Source organism: Coccinella septempunctata, chromosome 5 (genome assembly GCF_907165205.1).
Source record: "Coccinella septempunctata chromosome 5, icCocSept1.1, whole genome shotgun sequence".
Lineage (NCBI taxonomy): Eukaryota > Metazoa > Arthropoda > Insecta > Coleoptera > Coccinellidae > Coccinella > Coccinella septempunctata.
In genome coordinates, this window is record NC_058193.1 from 10,594,096 (window position 1) to 10,621,838 (window position 27,743).

The 27,743-nt window shown below is 37.5% G+C and overlaps 3 protein-coding genes across 4 annotated transcripts in view; 1 reads left to right on the plus strand and 2 right to left on the minus strand.

Moving 5' to 3' along the window:
* Positions 1 to 27,743, plus strand: part of LOC123313567 — a 220,191-nt gene that overhangs the window by 169,302 nt on the left and 23,146 nt on the right. The gene's annotated exons all lie outside the window — the stretch shown is intronic.
* On the minus strand, positions 1,967 to 7,117 carry LOC123313570. Its single transcript, XM_044898513.1, has 3 exons — positions 6,859 to 7,117; positions 6,455 to 6,795; positions 1,967 to 2,767 (listed from the first exon to the last, which is right to left on the minus strand). Exons 2-3 carry the CDS (start codon positions 6,458 to 6,460, stop codon positions 1,982 to 1,984), a joined length of 792 nt encoding a protein of 263 aa, XP_044754448.1. The 5' UTR covers positions 6,461 to 6,795; positions 6,859 to 7,117; the 3' UTR covers positions 1,967 to 1,981.
* On the minus strand, positions 18,308 to 19,782 carry LOC123313566. 2 transcript variants are annotated; one of them, XR_006537752.1, is made up of 2 exons: positions 18,676 to 19,782; positions 18,308 to 18,605 (listed from the first exon to the last, which is right to left on the minus strand). XR_006537752.1 is itself a non-coding variant. In XM_044898507.1 (2 exons), the coding sequence occupies exons 1-2, from the start codon at positions 18,777 to 18,779 to the stop codon at positions 18,497 to 18,499; spliced, it is 213 nt and encodes a 70-aa protein (XP_044754442.1). In that variant the 5' UTR covers positions 18,780 to 19,282; the 3' UTR covers positions 18,310 to 18,496. The 2 variants fall into 2 exon arrangements, 1 of the variants encoding a protein (XP_044754442.1); XM_044898507.1 differs by having other exon boundaries at positions 18,310 to 18,605; positions 18,676 to 19,282.

Here is a 27,743-nt window from a genome sequence, read left to right on the forward strand (position 1 = left end):
CCACGTAGTGTGATAGTTCATGGGGTATTGAATACCTATAAAGGTAAAACATATATCTTTTATAATAATTTTTATTGTGCTGAAATTGATGAATGCAATTTATCAAGGAAATCCATGAAATATATTAGTGAAATATTCCCAACAATTTTTCATCAGTATTCAGATATATCGATGGAACGATCTATTTTCATTAAAGATAATATGATATATGAATTCAATGAATTTCTAAACAGAGCAACTGGATCATATAAATTTGAAATGGAGACACTTCTGAAAATACCATGTCAGTCAGACGGATTACTGAAGCAATTGAAAAATCTTTTGAGTATGATCATAACAAATCAAATCATTATCAGTAACACCAATTAGATGGAGTGGGGATGATGATATATGAATATGATTTTTTAAACGACTTCGATCAGTACTAGAACGTCAAAACTGTTAAAATGGACGTGTATGATTTCAATAAATCTAAAAGGTTTTATAGTTATCTCTGTCAAGAACTACATCTTGCTCTGTTATATCATGATAGTGAAAAATTCTCAAAAGTTTTGAATGATCTGGGATTATTTACACCAACAACAATTTTTCGTGAACTGGTGTTATTTGGAGCACCACAGACTATAATAAGTCAAGTGTTTCAACACAAAAAAAATAATGATTCATTTATTGAAGATATTAAAGAATCTTTCAAAAAAGATGAAATGACATTGAATGAAGTGAAGCTAATCTTGAATAATTTTGATAGTGTTTCATCCTATGATTTAATGAATATTCAGATGCTGTTGAACGGGTCATCCAAAGACATGACAGATTTTCGAAAATGTTATTCCACAAATAATATTTGGGGTGGATATAAAAAATTGAATTCATTTCTGGATGAAATGGTTAGCTTAGCAGCATATTGTGGGAATTTCATAACAATTTATCATATGCTGATGGAATTCAAGAATTGTGAAATCAATTTCGAATTTGATCCTGAGAACAATGAGAACCACAAGAAGATCCTAAGTATGGTTGATGAAGGGATATCAGGAGGTTTAATGGGTGATGATTATGCTGGGAATATAAGACCTACACAAAAAACGTATTATTATGAATTTATCAAAAACTTCTTATGTCAGAGAAATGATGTATTTTTATGATAATAAAAAGGAAATGCTATAGAATAATTCCCCCACCTCAACAATCTCAAATCACATGACTCTTGGATTGATAAATCAAATCGCTTGTAAAACCTAGCAAAAATTTCAATTGTGAGTTTGAATTCGAGTGATCAATATGTATAAGAGTGAATTTCATCCGATAAACTATGATAGTTTATTACTGAATGTGGAAAAATCGTTCATTTTGAATATAAATATCCCGATGATTGAACATACCATTGATTTTGGATTGAGTAGTTTGAGAAATTTCGAGCCATCAGTGAAGATATCAACAAACGAAGCGTCTTTACTCCACGACAGAAAGTTATCAATATCCTTCGATATTCTACAATGGATAATGTTCATTGAAATTCTCAACTTAAATGGAGAAAATGACATTAGATATGTGGATGATATTTCTATAATAAACACAACTGTGAACGGTTTCAAAATTATACAATTATGTAGGAATGATAATTTTATATATTTAATCGGTGATGAGGTGACTAAGATACTAGAAATCAATGAAAATTCAATAAAGAAACGTTTTGACATATTAGTGAATCTCAATTTTTCATCTCATTATAGGAATTTTCTATGTGTCATGAATGATATCAGAAAAAATAGTTCTGAGTCGATTGTAAAATTAATTGAAAATTTTTGTAACCTCAATCCCTCAATTGAGAGATTGAGAATGTAATACTGAACGAATGTTTTATTTTATATAAAGATAAAATACTTTACGACATGGAAACAATGTAAAAAGGGTTATAATAAAACAACTTCGAATTAATTTCAATGTTTTTTTTTTTTTTTTTTTTTTATTCAAAATATAATCAGAAATAATTCACGTCGTCATCACCATCATTATCAGAAAAATCATGAAAGCTTTCAGACATAAGGTCAGGAACCTCTAGTTTCCAGTACAAGTAGTGAAAGCGTGGATATATTGATAACAGAAATTTAATTAATGCTAAATATTTCAAGGGTGGTGGATTATACACTATTAAATCTTTATAAGTTTTGTCATCATCGTTTTTATAAGTATGACATTTGCTGAAGTAAATATCGATTAACATAGATTCTTTTATTATTAACGCTTTCCTCTCTATATGACATGAACAATTACGACTCAAGCGTTCAAATATACTCAAATATAACTTGAATCCATCCGTTCTCTGATTATCAAACAATGTAGAATAACACATGACTTTTACTGTAATAAAGATTTCGTCTATGGAAATACTGTATGATATTGGTATAAACGTTTCCTCAGAGTCATCATCATAATCCTGGCTATCATCAGAATATTCATCCTGACTATCATCATCATCAGAATGCCACCTCTCAGAGTTTTCATGGAACCATTCTCTCATTACCAGACGATGAGGTCCCACTATCCATATTTCAATTTCATCTAATGTCTGAATTAACCCTTGTAAATATAATACAGTTTTCCCAACGATCATCCATTCTTTGACCGGAAGTTCAGTCAATTCGTTGTATTGATTCAATAATTTTATTTTGAACTGGTCGGTTAATTGAGGTTGGAAGGAAAATGTCCTCTCTATAGCTGACATAGTATACTTCAGCATTCTATCCTCACCCTTATTTTCTAAAAACTAAACTATTTTATAGTGACCCCACGGAAGTGAATGATGGTTTTCTGTTATAAAACGTTTTGTATCAGTTCTACATAGAGCCACTTTTTCTTGTTCCATTGAATAAACCCGATGATTTTCAGATATTATGTTTCTTTGAGTTATGATTTTACTTTGTCCATCAAATAGACAATTCAAATAATCATCAAATGAAATAACTTTCTTAACTACCCCCTTTTTAATTCCCTTCGCTTTTTTAGTGATATTATTGTTTGAATCAATTTTGAAAGAATACATTTTAGAGCGTAATCCAACAAACTCGCTCATTATAGCACCATTGTTCTCATCTTTCATGAGCCCTGGAACCTTTTTATTTACACGAGGAATATCATAAATATTGCTATCTGGATAATCTGAAGTATCAAAATGGGTGAGACAATCAAGTTTTATTAATTGATATGGATCTTGATCTCGAATTTCATAAATTAATGAATCAGTATCTACATATAATAGTGAAGAGTCGTTGAATTTAGTGAGACTATAATTATAATGAAAGTCGTATAAACAAGTTTTTGAAATATCTAGTACGGCAGAACCAATATACACAGGTTTATTAAAGATCAAATTAACTTTTTTCATTTCAATTGCCAATAAATTTTCCCCAAATATTATTCTTCCCTTAAAATGGGGGCTACTTATGAGATTTTTGGCGCCATAACGACCTTCCCATTTGTTCACTATTTTAACTATCCTATGTTTGCGTATGTTTTCCATTGTCTTACCAAATACGGCATTATTCATTAGTTTGTAAAGATTCTTTTCAAAATCGTTCGAAGCCTTCATTCTAAGCTCGGTATTGAGATCAATATAAGATTTAAGCCATGCTGATTGTTTGAATTTTAATACCCTATGGATTTTAGTGAGAACCATTCCGTTTTCTAAGGCCTGTTTCAAATTTCTATAATGTAAAATATATTTCTTCTTATCATATAATGTTGTTAACAATTTAGGTAATTTTGAACCTGGAGGTACTCGATTTTCCGGACAAAATGGTAAATCTGAATGTATATCATGTAGGTGTTTTGGATATTCCAGATCAACTTCTAAAAAATACCCTTCTGGAGCATTATCTGGAATTTGTATCACATCAATATTAGTGTTAGTCCACTCAAATTCATCATATGGAAGAAACTGACTCATTGCCCAACCATAGAGATTATTAACATCAAAGTAAATTATATATGATGTTAACTTTTCAGAATCAAATGTAGTCATATACTTATTATTTGCCTTCGCATATCGATTAGAACACTGACGTATTCCACCTCTTATACTCTCTTCAATAAATAATATCATATCGATATCCTTGATAATTTGTAATTTCATTGATGTATATTTCAACATACAATCAAACGTAAACCCCGGGAGTGTATAATACCAAGCTGGATCTAATCCATAAGTTGTATGACAACTTACACGAAATTGTTCAAATATATCAGCTAGTAAAAGGACATCTGTTTTAAGATATAAATTGGAATAGTCTAATAAATTTTTACAATCAAAAATTGACCAGACTTGTTGAGCATGTGAATATTCCTCATCAGTTATATCTTCATCATTCAATTTATTATAAAATTTTTCTCTAGATGGGAGTGTAGTCTCTGTCAATTTTTCAATACTATCAATGTAATCATAGGGATAAATACCTTTTCTAGTAAGCAATTTATAGTGTTTAGCAGATAAATTTGGAAAATGTGAGTATAAATTAATGAATGAGTCAGGTTTCAAGTAGGTTGCTAACTTTTCAAGAGATGATTCCATAAATCGAATACTATCAATAAACCTATATTTAATTTGATGTCCCTCAAGATGAACTGTGAACGAAATATACTTTTCTTTATTCAATGGTAACACTGATATCTTAGCAAATTGAGAAAAATTTCTTATTAAGAAATGAGAGTCATAACCGCTTAAATTGTGGAAGACAACTGGTATCATAAATGATTTTTTATATTGTAAATTACATATCTTATGAGCCTGTCCTCTTATTTCACCCGTGAAATGATCATGATCTATTACAGATTCATCTCCAGCAGTAAATGACCTCTCACATATATAGCACAAATCAGACATTCCATTTTTCGGATATGATTTCATAGGTTTTATGTTCTTTATTTCAATATTCAATTTATTTGCTATCATCTCTAATTCATCATTGAACCATTTCATACAATTTTCACCAGTATAACTGTTATAAAATGATTGAGATGAATCATGATTACATTTTAAGTAATAACCCACACTCATAGGTATATGCTCCTGATACTTAAATGACTTTGAAAATGTAGTTGAAGATGAATTATGTTTCTTCAAATATGATTCAAAATCCGCATAAATTATATATGGAACTTTTTGTTTGTATACATAATTTTTGAATTCAATATGTGAATCAATAGGAAATTTGATCAATGAGGGATCATGTTTCATGCAATATTTCTTATGCTCATTTAAATTGTTTTCAGTGAGGAAATAGTTTAAACACAGGTCACAAATATACTTTTTCTTCGTATTTTTCGAAAGTTTTGAGGAAACAAGGCGAGATAAATTTTTGATTAGCACATAATGATATTTAATGGGTGTATCATCATGATCGTCATAATCAATTTCGCTATTTTCAGGAACGTATTTATCCTGAATAAGAAGTAAGTTGAAATGTCTATCGAAATTTATTTGTGTGGATATACGTGTAGGCACAACCTCGAATTTATTCTTATTCAATTGTAGCGAAAAAATATTCACTGATAAATTATTAAGTTTCTCGAATTTATGAATATCTCTAATGCTCATTGGAAATTTTATATCTTGACAACTAAGAACATTTTTGAAATATGGATAAGATTTCACACGATCACAATTTTTCTCTCTAGGATGAAGTCCAGCAACAATACTCCAAGCGAAACAAGCATTATCATAATTTTTGATATTAATACAAGCCTTTCGACGTTTGATCTCATCGGGCAACTCAATATATGAGCTACCATTCCCCATTTCAAATTTATTAATATTAACTTCAAGTGATATAATAGAATGAAGTGCGTAACCGCTGTCTTTTTCTTGAAATTCTTCTAATTTTTTTAAGATTTTATCTAATATGAGCTCTGATAAAAGTCGGTCAAGATCGCAACCAGAATCAACAATGAAATTTTCTGATTTAAAGTATTTGAAATCTAGTATTTCAGAATCTCCAGATTTTTCTATGAACTCACCACAAAAAGTTGTATTCATTTTAATCATATTCAGTTTTTTCAATAGATTTTTCAATCTTCTTTTAATGAGAACAATGGCATCTACGAAAAACTCATTTATTTCAATATGTTTCAGATTTATAATAACTCCAGTTCTGACTCTACCAGTAAAGGTTGATTGAACATCTTCCCACTTTACCCTACGAGAACGTCTATTCCGTAAATTACCCCCTTTTTTAGATGAAACCATTCGTTGTAAAATTGTTTTATATCGTTTCAAATGATTTATGTTATTTTGAATTTTGAATTTATGACTATGAATATTTGTTTTTTTCATCATCTTGTTGTATAATTTTATGTGATTATTTATAAGAACAATCCATCTGAGCTTACATTTCAAAGATTTAATTTTTTCTAAATACCTGAATGCTCTATGAAAAACTGATATAGAATCATCATTTACCTCCATGGCGACGACTTCTAACAATTTTATTCTTCACTGAATTCGAAATTTGATACAGGATACTTCGTTCCAATATCCTTCACACCTGTGAATTTTAGAAAGATCTTCCCCTCATTCAATTGATCCAGGCACTCCTTCACAGTATCGGTAGCTCGTTTCGGTAGGAAGACTTTATTTTTCTCCAGCTCTAAGAGTATGGTCTTCCCATAACGAGTTTTCAACAGGCTCGCCTTTAAAATACGAAATTTCTCTCCAAGTGGTAAGTCTCGGAGCTTGATTGTAGATTTCTCTGAATAAAAACATGCTGTATTTACTCTTTCGAAATCCATTTTTCTGGATATCTTGAATTGAGAAGAAAAAAATTTATAGAAAAACATTTTAGAATAATTTAAAATTTTACTCACCTAGATCACTATTGCACTAACTTGAGACGAATGATTGAAAACGTCGAATGATTGAAAAGGTCGAATGATTGAAAACGTCGAATGTTATCTGTTTTTATAACTTCTTCATAACAGAGAAGGAAAAATATCTTCCATTTCCTTTATTTTTATTGCGGGAATAGGACAAATTACAATATGTCAGGTTTTCTTCATCCTGCATTGTAACAAGAAAATTCTTCGGTTGTAAAACGATGCCAGCTTCCTGTTTAAATTCTGCCAATGTTTCACTCGGTAGTATGTGATTGTATCGTATATGCGGTGTAGTGTGTCGTAGAAACCAATATCTCCCATTATATAATTATGATTTTCGATCCGCAAACTCTGTTTTTAAAAAGAATTTTATTCTTTCAATTATAAATCACAATTTCGAAAAACTAAATGACTTTATAATTGGACAGAGCGGAAAGGAGTTACAAACAGAATGAATTCTAAAATGGAACTAAACTAGAATGTGTCTCTTTTCACATGGAAACCTTGGATTCTGGAAGAATCCGAGTCATCACTTTCTTCTCGCACTAACACTTTCCGCGAAGACGAAGCTGGCGTCAGCGTTCCAGTACGAGGAGCATCTCGTAATAATATCGATATAATCTTCCATTTTCTTGATTCAGAACCACATCCTCATAATCTTTTGGAACATCACAAACATCGGATATTATGACATTTACATTTTCGAAGCAGAAAAATATTTTTCAATTTCCCAATTCGGAACCGCATCCTCATATTCTTGTCGAAACACGAAAACAATTCAATCCACAATGATAACAGAACCGTGAGATTAACATTGATTATTTTTTTCTTTCAATATTCTTATTCAAATCGAACTGATGAAAAACTTAAAACTCATGGACTCAATTAACTGGGGGGCGATACTCTGGAGGCGACACTCTGGGGCCCCCAATATTTTTACATCATTCAGACCCCCCAGTGACATCTCAGGGTTCAGTGTACTCCCAGGCGGCACGTGTAGTCCATGATCGCGTCATCAACGTATCACCAACAATTCAATTTCCTTATTAGCGAGCTGGCGCGGCCGCGTTGATAATCGGATTATATAAAACTATCCTAGGTTCGAATCCCGTCGACTTCAAGATTCTTTTTTCCCCCTTTTTCTTTTTTTTTATTACGGCCCCAAAATACAACTACATCTCTGAACCCCCACAATGGAACCCCCTTTCAGGAGACCCAGCGCTCCGCGCCCCACTACTCAGGGCCCCCATATTCATACGATTTCTAATATCTCAAGGTCAAATTTGAGCTAGAACATACATTGCTATACTACTCAGAAAACAAATTGCAAGCAATCGCTGAGGGTAAGGCATCAGAATAAGAAGACGACGGAGAAGACACAGCAGATGGTGACCTTCTAGAGGATGATGGAGTGGTATTCAGACGTGAAGTCTGAAGAGTGCTCCGAGGACGCCGAACATGGCTGACAGTGTCAGGTGAAAAGGAGATTGCTTGGTCGATTTACGATGGCAAGCATATGGCCCATAGAGTACCCAACCTAAGGTGGTGGATAATGCACCTGGAAGCTAAGATGATGGGCGCATCGTGCCAGGAAGAATAAGATGAGTACATCCGAGCCAATCAACATACTTATGGGGCGAGAGAGATAAAAAAAAGTGGATCAGCTAGGCTGAGTTGCTGAAACTCAGGCCACCGTCCATTGAACTTTTGGACAGGAAGGGGATCTATGTGGCTGTCAATAACGTAGGCCTTGATGACAAGATTGGGAGGATCGCCTTGGTGACAGAGTGTGACGTATGCATACCCGTGGATGCGAAACCGATCCGCATTAATCAAGGTGCGAAGTTGAATAGTTTCAGGGTGGATGAGCAGACGAAGCTTGAAGGCCCAATCTCGGGTGATGAGGGTGTGTTGACAACCTGAATCCAAAAGAGCACGACCGAACAAGACCTTCTGCCTGCTATTAAGACGTCGTGCCAGTGGTATTACGCTTACTATTGATAAACAGCCTATTTCAGCTCCCATTGAGGTTGCATTTGGGAGCTACTTCTCTACCATGGGCGAGCTGGCATCGCAAAATCAATATGGAAATTTGATTTCCAACACATGCACCACCCAAAAATTAGTTAACTCTAATTTCTACTTTTTTCCTGTCGTTCCCGCGGAAATCATGAGTGTGATCTTGGGTTTGAAAAATTGTGGTGTGTCTGGGCCTGATAATGTTTCTACTGAAGTGCTCAAATATATTTTTCCCCTAATTGCGGAACATTTTTCGGATTTGATCAACTTTTCTGTTTCCTCGGGTCAATTTCCTGTAGTATTAAAGCAGGCAATTATCAAACCAATTTATAGAAGAGGTAGTGTTGATGACTTAGAAAACTATCGTCCAATATCTTTATTGAGCCAGCTATCTAAGGCAATCGAAAGAATAGTTTGTCGACGAATGTATGATTATCTATCAAAGTTCTCCATCCTGACAAGTCGTCAGCATGGCTTTGGGGGTGGAAGATCCACTCAGGGTGTTTGCTGTGAGTTTCTTTAATTTGTTTATTCCTCGTTAGATGATAGTGATCAAGTCACTGGAGTATTTTTCGATCTAACTCGCGCATTTGATTGTCTTCAACCTGAGTTTCTTGTTGAGAAAATGTATCAAATGGGTTTCCGAGGTGTGTTCCTTGATTGGATTCGCACTGACCGGTCCTCAATGGTTAAGCTGGGTGGCTCCCATTCCCGTAGATATTATCCGAAACTAGGTGTCCCCCTAGGTTCTGTTTTGGGGCCACTTCTATTTCTCTTATTCATTAACAAGCTTTCTCAATATATTGTGGCTTGCATTATGGTTCTCTTTGCTGATGATACGTCCCTGGCAATTAGAGCTCGAAATCTGGATGAGCTGAGGAGGATTTGTGAATCTATTATCAGGAGATTTACTGTGTGGTGCCCAGTGAACTCCTTGATAGTGAATTTAGATAAAACAAAAGTCATAAAATTTCAAATGAGAGATGGTCTTGATTTTACTGTGAACCTTTCGGACTTCGACCTCAGGTCATCAGAGTATGTCAGCTTTTTGGGAGTTCGCGTGGACAATAAGTTAAGATGGTCTTTCCACATTGATCAAGTATGTAATAAAATCAGTAAATTTTACTTTGCCATATCTCGCCTCAAGAGTTCACTATCACAAGATTCTCTCGTTGGACTGTATTTTAGTAGTGTGTATAGCGAGGTGTACCTGTGCTATAATGGGGTTCATCCTCAGATGCTGGGCGTGCATTTATTGCACAGAAGAGAATACTTCGTCTTATTTTCAACCTGAGACCTCGAGACTCATGTCGCCCTGTATTCAAGGAAAATAACATTTTAACATTCCTTTCCATTTCCATTACATTTCAAATTGTCTTATTTATATTCACCAGAATTTGAAAAATCTCAAAACATGTACCGAGTTTCATAGTTATAATATTAGGAATTATGATATTTTATGTATTCCCAAACACAATACCAAAATTTATGAGTTGTCACCTACCTTCACTGGAATTAAACTATATAATCACTTGCCTAAGCGTTTTAAGGGAATTGGTGGAAAACAGTTTAAGAGGGAGGTTGAATCGGTGTTGATTGAAGGATGCTTGTATAGTGTTCAAGAGTTTCTTGATAATTATATCGTTTAATTCTCTTTCAATACTCTGCTTTTTTATATTGTTAACTGTTTTATCTTTATGTTTACATTATGTTTTTGTTGTTTCAAATTTTTTTTCTTCTCTCTATGACGATTCCTATACATTTATGTGATGTCTTAAAGGAGAAATAAATTATTATTATTATTATTAAATTATTATTATTATTATATTATTATTATTATTAAATAATTATTATTATTATTATACAAGCAGTAGGCATAAAGTGGTCGGAATCATTGGTTCGGCGCAACGAAGATCGTGGAGATGGGTACTGATGACTAGAGGAGAGCAGATGAAAGGACGACGAGGGATTTTTGCTCATTGGGGTTAGATGACGACGAGATGACAGTCAATCGGTACCTCCTACGGAGGTCGAGCAGAAAGGGGCGAGGTGGTAGTTGTCAAGTGGGGAATCGTATGGTGTCGTCACCCGCACGTGTGACAACACTGATCCGAACTGCACGCAACAGTAACATGGAAAGCCGACATGCAGTTTCTACAGAATTGCCTCTCAGTCACGAATGCTCGCCTCTGGTGGATGTTCATGGCCTTGAATTCTCGACACTGGCGGATGGAGTGATTCGCGGAGCAATACACAGGCTGAGGACGAACTAGGTGAAGCAGAGCGGCGTACTTCAGCATATGCATGGGGGCGAGAAGATGGACCAGGGGATAATTGACCAGGCCATAGAGGAACAGACGCTGAGGCCGCTGGTGATTGAGGTCTTGACGATCTCCTGGGCGCACACGATCGGTCCGAGGTGAGAGTAGAACTTCTGGCCGGAGATTCTGGTAGCTTGAGTGAAGGGCCTGATAAGCCAGAAGATAGTTGGCCGAATTCATCTCGAATCCGGAGATCACTGATGCGGCCTCACCGAATAGAGCCGACGACAGAAGATAAAATTTCTGAACGGGCGCCAGAGAGTTACTTTGGTGCACTAGGGCGTCGAAGAGATAAATCCGATTTTACCGGAAAATCAGGGCAACTCAACCCGAGGAATCGGAAGCTCAACCGACGATGAGGAAGGCGCGGTAACAGACGAAGATGTAGTTATATGGCTCTGGGCGGCACGAATATGCAGGCAAGTTTCGAAGAATGCTGCAAATTTGGAAGGTGATTCGTCACGCTCAGACTCCTCCAACTGAGGGTGGAGTCTGACTATCAAGTCAGCAGCTTCTCTGAATGATTTTTTCACCCTGGTCAATTCACTCAGGCACATGTTAGCTACCTGGATCTCAGTGGTCAAACCCTTAACTAAATTGAGCAGGGTGGAAGCTGCGGTGAATGCATTCTCGCGCTTGACCATCGACTCGGCGATAGAGGCATCAATTAGGCTATCGACGGCATTCCGACCTTGCTGAACGACCCTGGTATGTAAAAAGAATAAAACTATTCACGGGGATTCCGAAGAAGCAATGAACAGACGATTGATTGATTATCAGTGAAGATAATAAAGAGATGATGTTGAATGCAACACTCGAAATTACAATAATAATACTGTGAAATTGTAATTATTCCAAGATGCGAATTTACTTCGAAAGAATTCCGGAATAAATATCTGATGCCCACGCTTATCGCTGGTGATAAATACAGATGACAGCGCGATAAAGATTGCCGTGTAGTAAATTAAAGCCGCTTTCTGACTTGTCGGTGCATCAACGGTGTGGTATCGGTATGCTCGGTATACTCGGTAACGAAAGCTTACCGAGCGCCTATATTTCAATGAGAGTTTGCTAACTGGCTCGGTATGAGCGATAGCGAAAAGGGATCATTTCGGTTTACCGCATCTCGGTATGCTTGTGAAGTCGCCGCTCGGCATTTACCGCGCTTACTTGAAGGAGAAAAAACTCACAAACGGTACTGCAGGATTTTATACCGAAGAATGTGTTACTGTAGGCAACTCTGTAAAATTTCTGTACAGAGCTTCCCGATCCCGCAACCTTGCTGCACCGACAAGTCAGGAAGCGGCCTAATTTATCCGAATGAAAACGAAATGATGAATTTGAAATTAAATGATCAGATGAACAGAAATGGAAAAAATAGACTGAACTTAGGGGATTTTAGATTACTTCCCAGGTTTCACGGCACCAATAATTGATCGCAAATGATTTTGCGATCTACTTCAGATGATTTATAGATATCGAGCAACTGATCAGGTGAAAATGCTCTTACCTACCCCAACTGGCTTAAGACGAAACTCAGATGAATCTCCATTGGTCTGGTAGCAGAAAGGGGGTTCCTAAGGGAAGGGAAACCCGGAACCAACCCTCCTTCTGCACTTAGCTTCGTGCCACGATAGGGGCTGATCAAGGACACGGCACTTCACGTAAAGTTGCACAATATCACTTTGGTTCAATCAATATAGAGAGATGACGAATGATGCGATGATTTCGGCGATATATAAGAAGATTATTTACTTTTTTTCGAGAAAGATTTCGGCGCGTCCGGCGATGATACGAATTAGAATTAGTTGTCGTTATTGACAAACGACAACGTCGGCGCTTGACAAACCGGAGTCAGGCAACCCAATTCACGATCGAACAATTTTTTTATACTGAAAGCCCTAGAGCCCCAGCTTCAAGATTTAAATTGCACCACCACTATTCTCTAAACGATGGAGAGCATGTAATTCATATTTTGTCGAATGTGTATAACGGCTGGCCAATTATATTGATAGAGAAATGTATCAGATTTACTCAGAAAAATTTATATTTATATACGGTTTCGTCTCGTAGTATGGAAGTTTCCAATCTACATAATTCTAATCTATGTTGTGGAATTGATATGTCAAATGATCAACATTTGATTCCAAATTTGTTTTTTCATTTTATTATAAGTGAAGAAAAATTATCGTGTACCTAAATTCAAGAGCAACGAGAAAAAGTGAAAGAAGAAAGAAAAAATTGTCTGTTCTTGTGGTTCCTTATTGAGTTATGGTTGGCATAATTCTTCAGAAACTGGACTATTAGAAATTCGAAGCAAAAATCCTTTCTGATCTCGTAGGATGTAGTACCAAAGAAAAGGTATGATTTGCCCATGAGGTGCTCGAACGCTTTTCCAAATTTGAGTTATTTCATCTTATAAAAGATGGATAAGTTTCATTCCACCGATATTTGTTTGTTTGTCAATCATATATTCTATTGTTCTTCAATTATCATATGTGAACATTTCATCTAATAAATTGTATATATGAACTCAGAGTATTATTTGCTACATAGTTGTCTTCAAATAAAATAAAATAAAATTACCTTATCAAAGCGTAAAGAGCGCTCCCGACAAATTAATTGAGATTAGTTTGATGACTTCAAACAGATGGCTCTGTTCTTAGTAAAAAAATTTTATCCGAGACTTCCCCATCTATAGTGTTTATCTATGCCACTTAACGAAGAAGATTACGCAGGAAACTTAGAACATAGAGATCGAGGTTACGCGCAATAAGCGTCGTGAGTTCCGATTGGTCAATTCAAGGTAACAGACGCGGAAGCAGAGAGTCGTACCAAGTTGTCATCATCGGTAGCGCTGAAGTCATCGTTTCGAAATCCTCTCTGGGCAAATGAACTAAAGACAACGAACGGTATCTACCACGAGACCGTTACAAGGTATATTGAAATTTGGATCACTAAGTAGGATATTGTCTGAAATTTTAATAATTTTCAGGGATATTTTGCTCTGAGGCGTGAAGCCGGTGATTTTATTAATTATTAAATGGGGCAATTTGAATTTGTAATTGTTGTGCAAAGATCATAGAGATAGAATAGAGAAGAGACGATATGATATTCAATAGTGCTAGAAAAAAACGGTACCACTAGGCGTGGCTAAGTCTGGGACCAATATGGTGGATAGAACAGAGTCGGATTAAGTAAACTTTCAAAAAGCTTAGACTAGAAAAAGCCGAAGCACTTGCCGACTCAATTGAGAGAGAAGCCAGAATAAATTACAGAAATGATGATGTTCAAAAATCTGGGTGTTGAGATTTTTGGCAATTACTTAAAAGTGGACTGTTACCAAATGATTGAGTTGGAGATGGTAAAATAAAATCTTTATTGTATATCAAACACGTCACATAATAAATATACACTCGCATGAAGTAAAATTATATACAACATCTAAACAGAGTGAACCTATTTACAATTATTGAGAAGTTATTGAGAGAATTTGAGAGTAATGTTTCAATGAGAAAATCAACGTTGTATTTGCTTGAGAGAAAGAGCAGGTTGAGTGAATAACATGTATCGAGTAACAAGATCAATTATTATGCGTTTGATAAGAATTGAGAGAATTGAGATAGATCTACATAAAAACGTGTCTATGTATTTTGAGTTGCATAATAATTGAGCTTGATAGTTATGAATTGATGTGAGTGTTATCATGCAAGCACAACGTTTACAGTGATAGAGTTTACGATTTCATAAACTGTCTCGCTATCAGAAAAACAGAAGGTTGCAGTGACAACTTGAGAAGTTAGAGATATGTAATGTAGTGAGACAGGTGTAATGAGACAGAATGAGAGAGAGATGATTACCAACGCTTACAGGAATAGCAAATCTATTAGAAAAGCAGAAGGTGTTTTATGAGAGTACATAAATTGAGGTGAGTTGTGTTACAAATGTAATGTAGAGAAATGAAATATTGTAAACGTAGAAAGAATTAATGAATAGTATTCATAATTGAGATGAAACAAGAAGAGCAGTTCACAACGTTAGAGAAAAGAAATAAGGTATCATAAGTTTCAGGTAATAGAGTCATGCAAAAGTTTATAATAAATTATACTTATTGAGTTGAAATCAGGTTGGACCTCCTCGAGCGTTATCACAAACCAGTCTGTCCAAGAGAGTTGATTGAGTGTATTCCATTATTCAGAGTTCTGAGTGTAGTGAGATGGATTTCGATCTGGTCTATGAGAAGCCTTCGAAGTGTCCAACTTGAGCGTAGAGGTACCTGAAACTTAAGAGGCCTGAGAAGTCTGATCGTAAGAGGTGTAAAGTTAATCTGAGGTGACATGTATACAAAATGAGAGTGAATACAAGTATATAAGCTTCTAATAGAGTGGTGTGAAATGTGAACTTGGTGCTTAAATTAGAGAAATTAAAATGTGAGTGGTTTTCGAGATGATGTGATTTTAAGCGAATGGAATATCGATGCATTTTGAGGAGGTTGAAGCAGTTAGGTACATTGAGCACGTGGTTGATTGAAAGATTTGGAGAAAATTGAGAAAATATGCATGCAATTATGATATAGAGGTGTAGAGCAGAATATTTCAAATGTAATTGTGAGAAAATGCATAGCGATGGAGTGAATGTTGAGAGGAAAATTAGATAGAATGATATTCTAACGTGACACATGCAAAAAATGACTACATTTTTTGTTGAGTGAAAAAGTACTGTACCTTTTTGAGATGTTGATCGATTGATTATTATAATATGAAATAATATTATTAGATTTGAGCTGACTGAAAAAGTTGAGAGTGCACTAAAAAATCACGTTAAGAATTTAGACCAAGTTCCAATTCACTTGAGCGAACGAAGAATCTGAAGAGAATTAATTAAATTGAGCAGATTCAACAGGTTCCACCGGTTTTTTTTGAGCAGCTGATTGACAGCGATTTAAAGGTTATGTTCATAGAAGCATGTAACGATAAACGTAGTCACTGAGTTGATAGAGTTGGGTTAAAAATTACTCCAATTTTTAACATTCCGGCCGCCATAATTAACGGAGTTGATTATAATCGAGTAGATCTTCGTAAATAATCCATTTTGAGGAAGTTGAGGCAATCCATCACTCCAGTGTCTGAGCTACTCAATCCACCCATAACTGGAGCGAAAAGACTGCTTTTAATCTGAGTGTGGAGGAATGGATGAGATGGCCGCACTTGAGATGTGGGTAGTTGTGCCATGAGTTGTTGAGAGCGGTGCCACAGTGCCTTGCACATGTAGAGTTGTTTGGTGAGTTTCATCTATAACCAAAGAAGTAGATTGAGAGTGTCGAGGAAGAATAATTGGATGCTTGCTATCTGGGTCGAGCTGAGAATGGGAAATTCGTCCGCCTACACGAATTACACCATTGTTGTCGAGGAATGCAGTGAGTCTACTGAATACATGTGAAGAGAGAAGTGGAGTCTGTGATAGAAGAGCCTTGAGTTCATGTGGAAAGTAGACTTTTTGAGTTGCCTTCGAGATGCTTCCAAGTCAGTTGAAGTCAGGTGTGTGAGGTGTGCTGGATCCAGCTTCCGTTGGAGTCGTGCGAGAATCTTTGAACAAATAGAGGTAATTCGTAACAATTTATTCAAACTGGAATACCTGTAGATGAGATCCCATGAGTAGTCTGACGTAGTGGAGGTGAGTATGGAGATGACTGGTCTTGCTTCTGATTCATGATCGGTTGTCGGTGCCGGCTGACGATGTGGCCATGAATCTTCTGACTTGGAAAGCCATGGTGGTCCCGTCCACCATAGCGAGTGGTTGCGAAGTTGAGATGAAGTTAACCCTCGTGATGCACAGTCAGCAGGGTTGTCTTTGCCGGAAATATACCTCCAATGGGCCCTTGGAGTTAGATATTGGATTGTTGCAACTCTGTTCCGTACAAAGTCCTTCCAACGTGAAGGGTGAGTGTTGATCCAAGCTAGAGTGATTGAGGAGTCCGTCCATAGAGTGGTTGAGTGAACGTTGAGAGCTAAAACATTATGCGCATAATTAACGAGTCGAGAGAGGAGAAGAGCAGCTGATAATTCGAGTCTCGGGATTGTGAGTGGTTTTAAAGGCGATACTTTGGTTCTGGAGCAAAGCATTGTAACTTTGCATTCCTTGGACGGAGTTCGAACGAGAAGATAGAGAACGGCTGAAATGGCGAGTTGAGATGCATCAGAGAAGCCGTGGAGTTGGATGAAGGAACCCTCTTGACTGTTAATCCATCTTGGAATTGTGATGCTGGCCAGCTTTGAGAGATCTTCACTGATGTCGTACCATTTCTGTTGGAGTAGTTGAGGTAGAGGTTCGTCCCATGATAACTTTTGGAGCCATAATTCCTGCAACAATATTTTAGCCCTAATCGTAACAGGGGAGACTAAACCGAGTGGATCAAATATTTTAGCAATATGAGATAGAACTGATCGCTTGGTGATCAAAGACCCAGATAGATTGGAGCTGACTTTAAAAGTGAAATAGTCTTCTTGAGGGTACCAGATTAGACCTAACACTTTAGTTGAGTGAGAATCTTCATCGAATGAGATTGGAGTGGGTGTTGATTCTTCCTCTTGAACGACGTGAGAGAGACTTGAGACGTTTGACTGCCATTTTGCTAGCGGAAGGCCGGCCGCCATGCAAAGGTTCTGGAGTTGTTTGGCAATTTCGAGAAGTTGATGTTCAGTATCTGCTCCACCACAAATATCATCAACATAACGACCTTTTGTTAATGGAGGAATGGCTAGTGGAAAGTTGTGACCGTCATCTTTGAGAAGTTGGAGAAGAACTCTGATTGCCAAAAATGGAGCTGATCTAGTTCCGTATGTGACTGTTGTGAGACATTGGAGATTGAATTGGAAGGCGTTCCTGTTCTTGACACACAGAGCCTAGGATTAGCCAGCCGAAGATTGAGAGTTGTGCGATTGGAGATGATGAAGGACCTTTTTTCATCTGAGGAAGAACAACTGAGCCATATACATCAGCACCCAAAATGATGTCGATGGCTCTTGAGATGTGATATTCTGGATCAGCTAGCCTGAGATGCTGGAGATGTAGAGATTGCTGAAAACATGTATAGAAGGAAGTCAAATTAGAGAAAGATGATAAAAGAATGTGAGCATCAATATTTATGGTTTGATGGTCATACGTCGACTTGAGAGTGAGGGCAAGAGATCCTTGTGTCTTAGAAGTCTTTCCATGAATTCCCACAATTACAACATGCGACTTCCTTCTAGAGATGTTGAGTTTTCTGGCTAGATCTTGAGAGATGAAGGTCAGCTCGGATCCACTGTCGATGAGTAGTCGAACCGTGTGTGATCCTGTTGAGGTGATGAGATGGGCGATGGCAGTGGCGAGGAGAGTGTTGAGTCGTGGTTGAGGTAGCTGAAGAAAAATAATTCAACGCTTCTTCGAACTATTTTGAAGGCTTTAGAGCTGAGTTGCTAGAACTCACCTCCCTTTGAGCAGATTTTTGAGATGTGAGAGCGTATTGTGGAAGCACTCGAGGGGGTACCGGTGGAATTTTGCAGTGTGGTTTACTGCTGAGAGGAGCATCATGTAAAAGAGTGTGATGACGACTTCCTCAGATTTTGCAGATCTTTGTCGTTCTGCAAGAGTGGCGATGATGTCTACCGAGGCAGTTAGAGCAGAGGATGCGATGTAATACTACATCAGCTTTTTCTTGAGGTGAGCGTTTGGAGAAGCGAGGGCAATCTGCAATAAAGTGGTCGTGTCCACAATCATCACAGGTGTAGCTGGGCATAGAAGAGACTTTTGAGATTGGAGTGTTCGAGGAGGCCGATTTGCTTGAGATGAGTGAAGGAGAAGGTTTAATTGGAGCAGTAACCTTTTGAGAGATTGTGTGCACTGTTGTGCGAGAGCGAGATGATTCTTGAGGTGACTGTCTCTGGTTGGACTCAGTCCATTCTAGAGCTCTGGAGCGAGATTGGAGGAACTCCATCAACTGAGCGAAGGAGGGAAATTCGTTATTAGAGGAGATGAGAGTTTCCCAATGTGTTCGAGAGGCGTGATCCATACGGTTGATGATATGGAACACCAAAAGATTGTTGTTCTGCTCTAGATCTTCAACTAGAGCTTTCAAACTTTGGAGAGGATTGACGATGCTGTCAATAAATTGACGAAGAGATGAGGCGGTAGAATTTTTCTGATTCGCCAATGAGAAGGAGAGAAGTTTTGCGTATTGAGAAGAGAGGAGCAGCCTTTTGTTTTCATATTTGTCCATAAGCTTCTTCCAGGCTATGGGGAAAGAGACTTCCGTTAAGGGAAGACTAGAGATGGTGTCGAGAGGTTCTTGAGAGAGACATGTCCGAAGGTAATGTAACCTTTCAATGTCAGAAATTGAGGTGCTATTGATCACGAGTGATTGAAAAAGGTCTCGGAAGGCAGGCCATTTTGAGAAGTCGCCTGAGAAGGTGGGAATTGAGATGTCAGGCAATCGAGGACGAGTTTGAGAAGGCTGAGGGGCTTGAGCAGAAGTGGATGGCTGTGAATCCACAGGATTGAGTGACATATTGAGTTGGATTAATTTCGAGATGGCTGATTGGAACAGAGTGTATTCCTCGAAGAAGACTGAGGATGTGAAGTATTCGTGGTCGAGACAAGACTCAGGCCACGCTGACTCAAAATATGAGTGAGTCTTTGAGAAGTTCTTGTGAAGGTCTTGCAGTTGTTCTTGAGTGTGGGACAGGTCTTGTACAGTCCATGTTGAGACGTTGGACAGCTTGGAGAAGATGTCCTTCATGAGTTTCAGTCTACTCATTTGAGTAGCGACTTTTAATTTGATGTTGGTGGGAAGACCAGCCGAGCGAGTTTGAGGTCCAACATCAGGCTGCGAAGATGTGGAAGATCTGGACGATCGAGTAGGAGGGACCTGCAGTTGAGTGTCATCCTCTTTTGGAGATGGAGAAGATCTTCCCGACTTTTGAGACATGACCTTTTTGAGATGAATGTGATATGAATGAATAATTATTCCAACTCAATCATCCGGCCCGAAGGACCAAATGTTCAAAAATCTGGGTGTTGAGATTTTTGGCAATTACTTAAAAGTGGACTGTTACCAAATGATTGAGTTGGAGATGGTAAAATAAAATCTTTATTGTATATCAAACACGTCACATAATAAATAGACACTCGCATGAAGTAAAATTATATACAACATCTAAACAGAGTGAACCTATTTACAATTATTGAGAAGTTATTGAGAGAATTTGAGAGTAATGTTTCAATGAGAAAATCAACGTTGTATTTGCTTGAGAGAAAGAGCAGGTTGAGTGAATAACATGTATCGAGTAACAAGATCAATTATTATGCGTTTGATAAGAATTGAGAGAATTGAGATAGATCTACTTAAAAACGTGTCTATGTATTTTGAGTTGCATAATAATTGAGCTTGATAGTTATGAATTGATGTGAGTGTTATCATGCAAGCACAACGTTTACAGTGATAGAGTTTACGATTTCATAAACTGTCTCGCTATCAGAAAAACAGAAGGTTGCAGTGACAACTTGAGAAGTTAGAGATATGTAATGTAGTGAGACAGGTGTAATGAGACAGAATGAGAGAGAGATGATTACCAACGCTTACAGGAATAGCAAATCTATTAGAAAAGCAGAAGGTGTTTTATGAGAGTACATAAATTGAGGTGAGTTGTGTTACAAATGTAATGTAGAGAAATGAAATATTGTAAACGTAGAAAGAATTAATGAATAGTATTCATAATTGAGATGAAACAAGAAGAGCAGTTCACAACGTTAGAGAAAAGAAATAAGGTATCATAAGTTTCAGGTAATAGAGTCATGCAAAAGTTTATAATAAATTATACTTATTGACTTGAAATCAGGTTGGACCTCCTCGAGTGTTATCACAAACCAGTCTGTCCAAGAGAGTTGATTGAGTGTATTCCATTATTCAGAGTTCTGAGTGTAGTGAGATGGATTTCGATCTGGTCTATGAGAAGCCTTCGAAGTGTGCAACTTGAGCGTAGAGGTACCTGAAACTTAAGAGGCCTGAGAAGTCTGATCGTAAGAGGTGTAAAGTTAATCTGAGGTGACATGTATACAAAATGAGAGTGAATACAAGTATATAAGCTTCTAATAGAGTGGTGTGAAATGTGAACTTGGTGCTAAAATTAGAGAAATTAAAATGTGAGTGGTTTTCGAGATGATGTGATTTTAAGCGAATGGAATATCGATGCATTTTGAGGAGGTTGAAGCAGTTAGGTACATTGAGCACGTGGTTGATTGAGAGATTTGGAGAAAATTGAGAAAATATGCATGCAATTATGATGTAGAGGTGTAGAGCAGAATATTTCAAATGTAATTGTGAGAAAATGCATAGCGATGGAGTGAATGTTGAGAGGAAAATTATATAGAATGATATTCTAACGTGACACATGCAAAAAATGACTACATTTTTTGTTGAGTGAAAAAGTACTGTACCTTTTTGAGATGTTGATCGATTGATTATTATAATATAAAATAATATTATTAGATTTGAGCTGACTGAAAAAGTTGAGAGTGCACTAAAAAATCACGTTAAGAATTTAGACCAAGTTCCAATTCACTTGAGCGAACGAAGAATCTGAAGAGAATTAATTAAATTGAGCAGATTCAACAGGTTCCACCGGTTTTTTTTGAGCAGCTGATTGACAGCGATTTAAAGGTTATGTTCATAGAAGCATGTAACCATAAACGTAGTCACTGAGTTGATAGAGTTGGGTTAAAAATTACTCCAATTTTTAACAGATGATGACAATGAAGATCTAGAAGAAGAAGTGGAGGCAAACGAAGAACTGATGATGGAACCACCGGAAACCGAAATAATTCCAAAACCGGCTTCACCAACAGAAATCAAAGAGATCATAATGAAACTGAAACACCGGAAAGCACCGGGAGAAGATAGGATAACGAATTATATGTTGAAGAAATTGCCTAGAAAAGGAATAGCAGCCTTGACGAATATAACGAACGGAGTGATGAGGACCGAATACTACCCAAAGAGATGGAAAACTGCAGAAATGATAGTTTTCAACAAGCCTGGAAAGGAACGGAAACTTCCTCAAAACTATAGATCAATCAGCCTACTTTCAGCACTAGAAAAAGTCGTCGAGAGGGTTATCGCCAAAACGCTGAATGAGAGTCAGAAATGTTGAAGATAATTCTACCCGAACAATTTGGATTTCGACGAGAACACTCGACTGAACTCCAATTACTACGGCTCATAGAATACGTCACCGAAGGAATGCAGACCAAACAGGCCACAGGATTAGTTCTGATGGATATCGAGGGAGCTTTTGATAGAGTATGGCACGAAGGCCTAATCTACAAGATGAAAAAAGCAGGATATTCGACCAAGCTATGCAAGATTATAAGGAACTATCTGAGGAATAGAAACTTTTTTGTGAAGATAGATGGAGCATCCTCTCAAACCAGACAATTGGAAGCGGGAGTGCCTCAAGGATAGGTACTTGGACCTCTGCTTTACGTAATATACGTTTATGATATCCCGAAGAATGCTAGAAATATGCTCACCTGGTACGCAGATGACACAGGAATAGCGTTCAGACATCGACGCCCAGAGATCATACACCGGAGACTGCAGGAAGCCATAGATGAATTACTCAAATGGTGCATCAAATGGAAAATCCAAATCAATGGAAGAAAGACTCAAGCAATATTACTGCAAAAGAGAAGATTGAGGATGGAAGAAAACCTTGAAGTTGATGGAGAAGAGGTTGAATGGAAAAATGAAGCAACATACCTAGGAGTGACGCTTGACAGAGGACTTACATGGAAAAACCACATCAAATGTGCTGCTGATAAAACAAAAGCCGCAATGAGTAAACTTTATCCACTTATAGGCAGAAGAAGTCATATGAATAATAACATCAAGTTGACGATGATTAAAACTATTGCGCGACCACAACTCACATATGGATCGGCGGCATGGGGCTTCGCAGCCAAGACCCACATCAAGAAAATACAGGCCACTGAGAATAAACTCCTTAGAATGGCGATGGACGTACCCTGGTTTGTTAGGAACAAACAAATCTACAAGGACTTGGAATGGGAACCAGTTACAGAATTTATGAAAAGAAAGGCGGAAAGGATATTCGACAAAGCCAAACAACATCCAAATGAGGAACTACGAAGATTAGTCGACTACGATCCAACGGAAGAAGCTAGAAGGTCAAGGACCTACCACCGAAGACCGAGAGATCAGTTAAGGATTTAAATGTAACCAAAGAAGAGCTTAACCTATAAAAGCTATAGGCAGCATACAACTATCAACACGACTATGATCGGGTGAGAGTCCAGAAACCATAAGAGTCAACTGGTTAATAGGCAAAATGCCCGGAACCTATGAAGAAGCAGTTAAGGGTTTTTAGTGGGTCTCGAGCTCAGAGAGTGAGAATCCCCACACTGTTTCCCCTCAGCAGAGGGTGTGTTCGTCTGTTTTGCAGATTTTCCCCCTGCTACACCAAAAAAAAAAAAAACTTTCAATGAGATATATAGGTATGTCGGTGAGATGCGCCTCTTGAGGGAGGAAATGACCTGCAATAATATGCCGAAATCTCCCACTTACGCCGCAATCACAAAACCGGTAGCGGGTTCCAAAAATAATTCCCTTAAAGGAATTGTTTCACAACCCGAAATAAGGAAAAATGATTCAACGCAGGTTGCGAAGGCCCCAAACGCGCCCCCAACTAAACGCGCGCTCAAAGACAGCTCCTCGTCAGACGAGGAAAATACCAAAAAAGCACCTGAAGTGCCTAGAAAAGACAGAATCCCACCCATCACGGGCACCTCAGATTGGGTAGAGATTTCTAAAGCACTCTACTCCAAGAAATTCAATTATAGCCGCGCAACCGTAGTTAAAGACGGTATTAGAATCATAGCGTCAACCGTAGATGATTATAGAAAAATTACCAAATTTTTCGAACACCATGGTAAAGAATTTTTTACCTACCAAATGAAGGAAGAGAAGAAGATATATGCCGTCATCAGGCATTTAACAATCGACGCTGATCTTGCGTTGATTAAGGACGATCTGATATTCCAGGGAATATCAGGAGCTGAGGTGTCCAGAATGACATCGTACAAGACGAAGAAGCCCATACCTCTCTACCTGGTTAAAACCCAGATAAAGGAAATCTTTGAAGTGAAGCGACTCTACGATCTCTGTATTGTGGTTGAACACAAAAAGAGGCCTGAAAGTCCAAGCCAGTGCTTTAGGTGCACAGAACAAATGCTCCTTCCCGTGGAGAACGCGTGAAGTGCTCAGGAAGCCATAGCAGCAATGACTGCACACTCACCAGAAAAGGTGAAGAGAGAAATGCCACGTGCGTCTTATGTGAAGAAGACGGCCATCCAGCTAGCTACAAAAGATGCAGCGAGTTCAAGCAAGTGACCAGAAAGAAGAATTCCCGAAAACCAGCTGAACAGAAAAAGCCGATAACTAAAACTACCGTTCAAAAAATTCAGGAAGTAGCGAAGGCCAAACCTAGAGATAAGGAAAAGAAGAGGGTGACAAAACCGGTTCAGAAAAAAAAGAACAGAAGAAGCCTCCAATAAAACAGGCTGTGAACAGTCAACAGGAGAAGAAAAAGATATCTGAATCAGACGATGATTTAGACATCTTCACGGAGAAAATTTTCAACAAAATAATGTTGAAAACTGAGAGGGAAATGGAGAAAAAACTCCAAGCATAATTCAGTAAACTGAATCAATGGACATTACGGATATTAGGAAGAAATCCCTCAAGATAATCTCGTGGCACATAAACGGGATCAACACTCGGAAAGCCGAGATAGAAAAAATAATATCAGAGAGACAACCTGATATTATAGCCCTACAGAAAACAAGAATAAACCGGAACTGACGACTGAATTTCATGAATTATGAAACATATAGATGTGGCAGAAAAACAAACACCGGAGGAGGAGTAGCAATATTGGTGAGAACAGATCTGAAACACTACTTCAAAAGTAGATCCGACGAAAAACAAGGAAAAACAAAAAAAGTGACGACTGTTGCCGAATTGAATCGGCAAAGAGTTGAAATTACCTCAGCATATAAGCCACCACAAAACAATTTATTGGAAGAAGAGATAAACAACATGTTGGAAGGAACAAACCCGAAAATCTCCATCGGAGATTTCAACTGTAAATCCCCATTATGGAACAGCATAACAGAGAATAGAAATGGCAAAAAACTAAAGGATTTCGCCGAAAAACAAAATGCCATAGTGATTGGACCAGAGCTACCGACATATCTTGCTTTTGGTAGAGGAATACCAGATGTAATAGATATCGCGATATTGAAAAATATAACTCAAGAATTCTAGATTGAAACTTTGGAAGATGGAACCTCAAACCTCAATCACGTGCAATTGACAATTGGAGAAGAACCAAGAGAAAAACTGCTGGAAATAAGAGAATATACCAATTTGGCTAAATACAGCAATTTAATACAATCGGAAATAACAGAAATTCCAACAATAAGCACTCCAGACTATCTGAAATGTGCGGTTGATTAACTGGAAGAGATTATATTGAAAGCTTACAAAAAAAAGCATGAGGAGAGTTAAGAGACCAGCACCAACTCATCCGCATGGCGATACGCCTAAAGAAGTAAAAGATCTTATACGAGAAAATCGAAGACTCAGAAGAATGTATTGGATGAATAAAAATGATCTGAATAGAAGGAACCTCAACCGACATTGCCAAGTTCTGAAAAACGCCCTGAAAGATCTAAGAACAAGCAGATGGAACAAAAGGGTTCAAGAACTGAATACAATCGATCATTCTGCATGGAGAAGCAAAAAAGCCTACGAGGAGAAAAGACTAAAATTCCACCCCTACACGGAGAAAGGGAATGGCGTATACCAATAATGATGAGGCAGATGCATTGACGGACTCGATCGAACGAGAATCGAGAATAAATTACAGGATAGACGACGATAATGAAGATTTGGAAGAACTGGTTGAAGAAAATGATGAAGAAATGGATGAATTACCAGCGACTGCTGAAATAGACAAGCCAACATCGCCAAATGAAATCAGGGAAATAATTAGAAGTTTGAAGAAGAGAAAAGCTCCCGGAAGCGATAAAATAACGAATGTTATGTTAAAGAAATTACCTAGAAAAGGTATAGCCGCTCTAACAAATATCGCGAATGGAATTATGAGGACAGAACACTACCCAGAAAAATGGAAAACAGCATAAGTCATAGTATTCAATAAACCATTCAAAGAGAAGAAGTTCCCACAAAACTACAGACCGATAAGTCTGCTGTCGGCGTTAGGAATATTAGTAGGAAGAATTATCGCCACTAGGCTAAATGAGGAAACCGAAAATCTGAAACTAATTCCACCAGAACAGTTCGGATTCAGAAGAGAACATTCAACAGAGCAACAATTATTAAGGCTCACAGAATACATTACAAAGGGATTCCAAAATAAACAAGCTACAGGTCTTGTTTTACTAGACGTCGCCAGAGCTTTCGACAGAGTATGGCATGAAGGATTAATATATAAGATGAGATGTGCTGGATATTCGATCAAAATATGCAAGTTGATCAGGAATTATCTCAAAAATAGAAGATTTTACGTGAAAGTGGGAGGAGAATGCTCCTCAAAAAGAGATATAGAGGCTGGATAACCCCAAGAATCAGTACTTGGGCCACTTCTGTACAACATATACATCCACTATATTCCGAAAAATCCAATGCTAACGTTATATGCTGACGACACAGGCATAGCAACTCGACACCGCAACCCAGAAGTAATAGAACGAGTTCTACAAGAAACGATTGACGAAACAAATGACTGGTGCATAAAGTGGAAAATCAAGCTCAATGAACAAAAGAGCCAATCAATATTACTACAGAAGAGAAGACTGCGACCCACAACGAAATTGGAAGTTGACGGCGAAGAAATCGACTGGAAAAATGAAGCCAAATATTTAGGAATAACGCTTGACAAAGGACTTACTTGGAAAAGTCATATCAAACAAGCAATCGACAAAACGAAAGCAGCGATGAATAGACTCTATCCTCTGATAGGAAGAAGAAGCCACATGTCTAACGAGACAAAATTGAAGATAGGAATCAAAGCCGTTGCTAGGCCGCAACTGACATATGGATCAGTTGTCTGGGGTTTCGCGGCAAAGAGCTATATCAAAAGAATTCAGGCCACTGAAAACAAGCTGCTTCGATGTGCAATAGATGCACCTTGGTTTATCAGGAATAGACAAATTTATAGGGACCTAAAATGGGAAACCATAACGGAATTAATGAACAGAAAAGCAGAGAAATTATTCGAAACAGCGAAAAACCATCCGAATCAAGAACTCAGGAGACTAGTGGACTACGACCCAGAGGAAGACAAAAGGAGAATGCGAATTTACCGAAGGAGACTAAGAGATCAATTGAAAAGAGATTAAAATAACAACAGAAACTTATTGAAAAATTCAATAAAGTGTTAATCCAATAGAGGATAA